This window comes from Arachis duranensis, chromosome 5, assembly GCF_000817695.3.
Source record: "Arachis duranensis cultivar V14167 chromosome 5, aradu.V14167.gnm2.J7QH, whole genome shotgun sequence".
NCBI classification, from domain to species: domain Eukaryota; kingdom Viridiplantae; phylum Streptophyta; class Magnoliopsida; order Fabales; family Fabaceae; genus Arachis; species Arachis duranensis.
In genome coordinates, this window is record NC_029776.3 from 78,709,220 (window position 1) to 78,714,829 (window position 5,610).

The 5,610-nt window shown below is 37.3% G+C and overlaps 1 protein-coding gene across 1 annotated transcript; it reads left to right on the forward strand.

The window, feature by feature from the left end:
• Window positions 1–440: 440 nt before the first annotated feature.
• Window positions 441–2,152, forward strand: LOC110281748 (uncharacterized). Its single transcript, XM_052261743.1, has 4 exons — window positions 441–1,338; window positions 1,437–1,641; window positions 1,726–1,892; window positions 2,004–2,152. The coding sequence occupies exons 1-4, from the start codon at window positions 441–443 to the stop codon at window positions 2,150–2,152; spliced, it is 1,419 nt and encodes a 472-aa protein (XP_052117703.1).
• Window positions 2,153–5,610: the final 3,458 nt, after the last annotated feature.

The following is a 5,610-nucleotide window of genomic DNA, read 5'->3' on the forward strand; positions in this document are numbered from 1 at the left end:
TGTTCCGGGGGTTACCTGAAACGTGCAGCTCGGTCGTCTGGCTGGACCCGAGGTGAGGGCTCCGTGGCCCGAGCTTGGTGTGCTGAGCGGCTGGGGGTTGTACCTGCAATGACACTCCGATGCTTAAGTTAGCATGGGTCCAAGCAGATATTGAGTAGAATTAGAGTGTGAGTTATACCTGGGTGCTCCAGTGTATTTATAGTAGTTGGCTGTGATCTTCCCTGGATAAGATATTCTTATCTTATCTTATCTTTTGGGAGTTTTATCCCTATCTTTGCGGAACCGCCTTTCCTAGGCCTTTTTGGCCTTTAGGTTTTGGGCTTCGTTCCTTTTGATGGGCCTTCTTAGCTTATTTGTCCGAGGTCCGACCTCAGGCGTGGGCCTTGGGACGAGGTCGGACCTTCTATGAACTTCCCGAGTTTGGGGAGCTCGGTCAGGGTATGAACAGGGATGTTGTATTGTTTGTTGGTCCTGAGAATGTTGTGCATATTGTAACGGACAATGCTGCAAACTATGTTGCTGCGGGAAGATTGTTGGAGGCTGAGTTTCCTAAATTGTATTGGTCCCCTTGTGCAGCTCATTATGTTAATCTGATGTTTCAAGATATTGGGAAGTTGCAAGAAGTGAGTCAAACTGTGTCACAAGCTTCACTGATCACTAAGTATATCTATAATCATTGCTATCCACTGTTCTTGATGAGAAAGTTTACAGGTGGGCGGGAAATACTTCGTCCAGCTCCAACTCGGTTTGCTACAAATTTCATTGCTTTGCAAAGTATTTTAGCTCAAAAGGATCCTTTGAGAGCTATGGTGACTTCTAAAGAATTTACAAGCTCAGCTTACTCCAAAGAAGCCAAAGCTAAGAAATTTGTGGATCAAGTCTTGGATTCTAAATTTTGGAGTCAATGCACTGATATTGTTAAGCTTACTTCGCCACTTATTCATGTTTTACGTATTGTGGATAGTGAAGACAGACCTGCCATGGGTTATCTTTATCAAGCTATTTATAAGGCTAGAGAAGAAATGGTGAGGAGGTTTCAGAAAAGAAAGAAGGTTGTTAATCCTTATCTGAAGATTTTGGATACCCGTTGGGATGCACAACTTAAGAAAAATCTTCATGCCACTGGTTATTGGTTAAATCCAGCTTTTCGATTTAATGCTGAAGAATTTGAAAAGCACAAAGAAACGATTTCTGGCTTGTTGGATGTCATTGAGAAATATGCTTATGATGATCCTGTATTGAATTCTAAGCTGACAAGTGAGAAGATGATCTTTAAGAATGCTGAGAAAGATTTTGGAAGACCTTCTGCAATACATGAACGAACCACTGTTATGCCAGGTGAAATTTTTTCATAAATTTGGTCTTTTACTATTGTGTTGTATTTATATGTGATATTTATGATTGTGATAAATTATTTATCTGTTTTTTATGTTAAGATCAATTGTGGAAATCTTATGGTTGTGGAGCACCAAATTTGCAAAAGTTGGCTATTCGTGTTTTAAGCCAGACTTGTAGCTCTTCAGGTTGTGAGCGTAACTGGAGTATTTTTGAACACATTCACTCAAAGAAGAGGAATCGGTTAGAGCATCAAAAACTTAATGATCTTGTTTATGTTCATTACAACTTAAGGTTACAACAAAGGTACTTTCTTGATTGTTTTAAGTTGAAAGCATTATTTTAAAATCTTAATCATCACATGAGTAACGAAATATATTGATAACATAGGACCCAAATGAGAAACCAAGTTTATGATCCAATTTGTCTTGATGCATTTGAGGATCATTCGGAATGGATACTTGAAGATTCACCACCATTTTTAACTCCTGAAGAAATTGATACTTTACGAAATGATCTTGCAAATATGTCTCTTCGATCACCTTTAGATGATTTAGGTATGCTTTTATTTATTTATGAATTTTGATCAACTATGATTTTTGTATACCTTATAACATGTTTTATATTATTTTTTATCTTAATTTGTGAAACATTATCTATAATGCTAGATCAATTGGATTTGGAAGATGATCGGGAGGATGATGGAGCTAATAATTCTGTGGAAAATGCAAATCAAAATGAAACCAATCAGGATGTAGCTCCACATTTGTCAGATGAAGAGCAACTTGCCGACTTCGAAATCACTCCTTGGATTTAGTTTATGAATTGTTATCCATATTGTGTTTAATTAAGATACTAATGTACTAGTACTAACTACTTTCATGTTTATCTTTGTATTAGTTATATTTAGACTTTGAAACTTGGTTGTTTTTAAAATGTTGGTGAAGAACTAACGATATGTATTTTGAATTTATTAAGTTTATGACTATTTTTAGTATTTTATATTTTTATTCATGTGAAACCGGTTTTACCGGTTCAACCAGCAGTTTATCGATTGAACCAATAAACCAGTGAACCAGTAACCTGACCGGTTCGATCACCGGTTCGGTTCTTACAACTATGATTTTTTCTCATGTTTCACTACTTGCTTGGGGACAAGCAAGATTTAAATTTGGTGTTGTGATGACAAGTCATCTTAGGCTAGTTTTACTAGCATTTTTACTTGTTTTTTTATTAGGTTTCATGCACTTTCTTGCATAATAAGTAAGTGATTGGATTGGAATTTCATGCTTGTCTTGATTCAATCAAACATTGTTAATTTTATGCATTATCATGAGATTTATGCCAGATTTATTTGATTATTATGAATGAATCAAAATCTTATGCTTTTGGCAATGCATTGATTGCATGTGTTTGATTGATGATAGATGAAAAGATGCAAGAAAGAAGCAGAGAAGAAAAGCAGGGGAAAAGAACGCTACGCACTTTGAAGAACGCCACGTTCTCCTGTACCTTAACGCTCACTTTCAAAGAACGCTATGCTCTCCAGCAATGCGTAGGCATACAAGACGCACACGCGTGAAGCAACCATTTTGGAAGATCCACACACGCGTGCATGACGCATACGCGTGGGTTTGAATAGCGCTCAGAAGCCAAGAGCGCTACGCTCTCTTTCAATGAATGCCTGCGACACTTTCAAAATTTGGAATGAAGATTTGTCACCGACGCGTACGCGTGCATGACGTGTACGCGTGGGTGTGACAATGGTGATGACGGCACAAACGCATGGATGAAGCTGCATCGGAGAAAGTAACATTATTCAATCCACGCGTACACGTGTATGACGCGTACGGGTGGAGTAGCGTTCTTTGTGCGAATGCTATACTCGTTTGGAGAGCGCTGCCAGAGATGCGTGGGTGTACATCACGCGTACGCGGGATGAGTACTTAGCGAGCAAGAACTCACAAGCGCAGGGGACGCATACACGTCGGTGAATGAGCGATGCGCTCTCTTTGAGAACGCTACATTCTCCTAAAGCTGAATTAAAGTACCAATACGGACCCATTCAGACCTGCTGGAGAAAAGGCCAAAAATCCCAATTCAAGTACTTGAAGACTAAATTGGAAAGTGTATAAATAGAGGAGAATTTGATTTTATTAGGGGGTTAGCAAGGAAGCAGATTTGGGAGAGTGAGAGACCCTAATTGGGAAACTCTGCATTCAATTTCATTTTTATTTTTTTGTTCTTCATGTTCTGCACTTTTTCTTTTCTTTCTATTTTGTACTAGAGCAATGATGAACTAAATTCCAATTTCATTTGGGAGAGGAGCTCTATTGTAATCCCAATGAATCAATGAAATTCTTCTCCTTCTCAATTCAATTGTATAGCTATTGGGTATCTTCTGTTTTGATTTTGAATTACTCACTCCGGAAGGAGGTTTAATTCAGTGAATGCTTGTGTAAGCCTCAGAAGGGGAATCACTTGCATTAGATTTGGAGCTCTATCCTTCACTACTCTCTTGATCAACATCATTCGGGAGGAATTGAGATCTTGAGAGTTAGTGTGGCTAATGGATGAGAGATATGCACTTAACCTCTTCTCATGACAACTAGATCAAGGAATTGGCAAAATTGATTGTGATTAGAGAGATTGGATTGCCAAGGAATTGGGATCCAATCAATTTCAATCTGCCATAGATCTACACATATGATTGAGAAAGGAGTTGAGATCCATTTGATTCATGAAGGATTATGATATCTCCAATCTTTGAAGAATCATTTTCTTTGAATTTCTTCAACTTAAATCTCTCTTATTTCACTGCAATTTGCATTGTTCATTTCTGTTTTGAATTCTCGCACCCAATTCCCTTTATAATTCATGCAATTTAAGCTTCTTTGCCATTTAAGTTTCTGCAATTTTAATTTTCCGCACTTTAAGATTCAGTTATTTACATTTTTGCAATTTAAGATTTAGTTATTTTATTTTCTTGCGCTTTAAGTTTCAAGTCATTTAAGTTTTCTGCCATTTACTTTTCCAGCTTTTTACATTCTGCACTTTAGATTTCTTGCACTTTACTTTCTGTTAATCCAATTTCACTCAACTCGTCAATGTTAGCTTAACTAGACTAATCACCATACTAAAGTTACTTGATCCATCAATCCCTGAGGGGTCAACCTCACTCCGGTGAGTTTTACTCCTTGATGCGACCCGATACACTTGATGGTTAGTTTGTGTAAAATTGATTTTCTCTCATCATGCTTTCATTAGAGGAAGATTGATTAGTGATAATATTTTAATTGTGCATGAGTTTATGCATTTTCTGAAGAATAAAAGTTATGGAGACTATGAATTGGCTTTGAAACTTTATATGAGCAAGGCTTATGACAAGGTTGAGTGGACTTTTGTGTGGGAGATTATGAGCAAGATGGGGTTTTGCAAAAAGTTGATGGACTGGATTAAAGAGTGTGTGACAACAGTTTCTTACTTTGTTACCGTGGAAGGTCAACCTTATGGTTTTTTTAAACCATGTAGAGGATTACTGATGTGTGGAAAACGATCCAACACAAAACTCACCGGCAAGTGTACCGGGTCGCATCAAGTAATAATAACTCACATGAGTGAGGTCGATCCCACAGGGATTGAAGGATTGAGCAATTTTAGTTTAGTGGGTGATTTAGTCAAGCGAATCAAGTTTTGGTTGAGTGATTTGTGTTTAACAAGAAGTAAATGACAGTAAATGTAAAGGGGGAAGGGAAAAGTGCAGTAAATTAAAGAACATGAAAATAAATTTGCAGAATCTTAAAGAACAAGAAAGTAAATGACTGAAACTTAAAGTGCTAGAAATGTAAATTACAGTAACTTAAATGGCAAGAAAGATAAATGGCTTGAATATAAAAGGGGTTTGAGGACTGGGATTGCAGAATCTAAACAAAGAGAAAGTAAATTGCAACAATTGATTGAGCAGAAATTGAATCAGAAGCAATAAGCATTCAAACATAAAGGAAGTAAAATGCAGCAGAGGTTCACAGAAGAACCAAAAGTAAATTGTGGTCTCAGGTCTCTAGAGACTAGGTAGCAGAGCCTAGATCTCTATTTGCCTTCCTAGATCCAAGTTCACAAAGCAATTGATAAGAAATTGAAGAAGAAGTAGTAGAAGAACAGAAATCAAATTCAATTATGCAGAAAAAGATTTAAAGAGATTTTAGATGGGAATTGAGACAGAATTTCCTCAATTTCACACACCCAAAACTCAGAAACAGAAGAGTAGAATTGCCC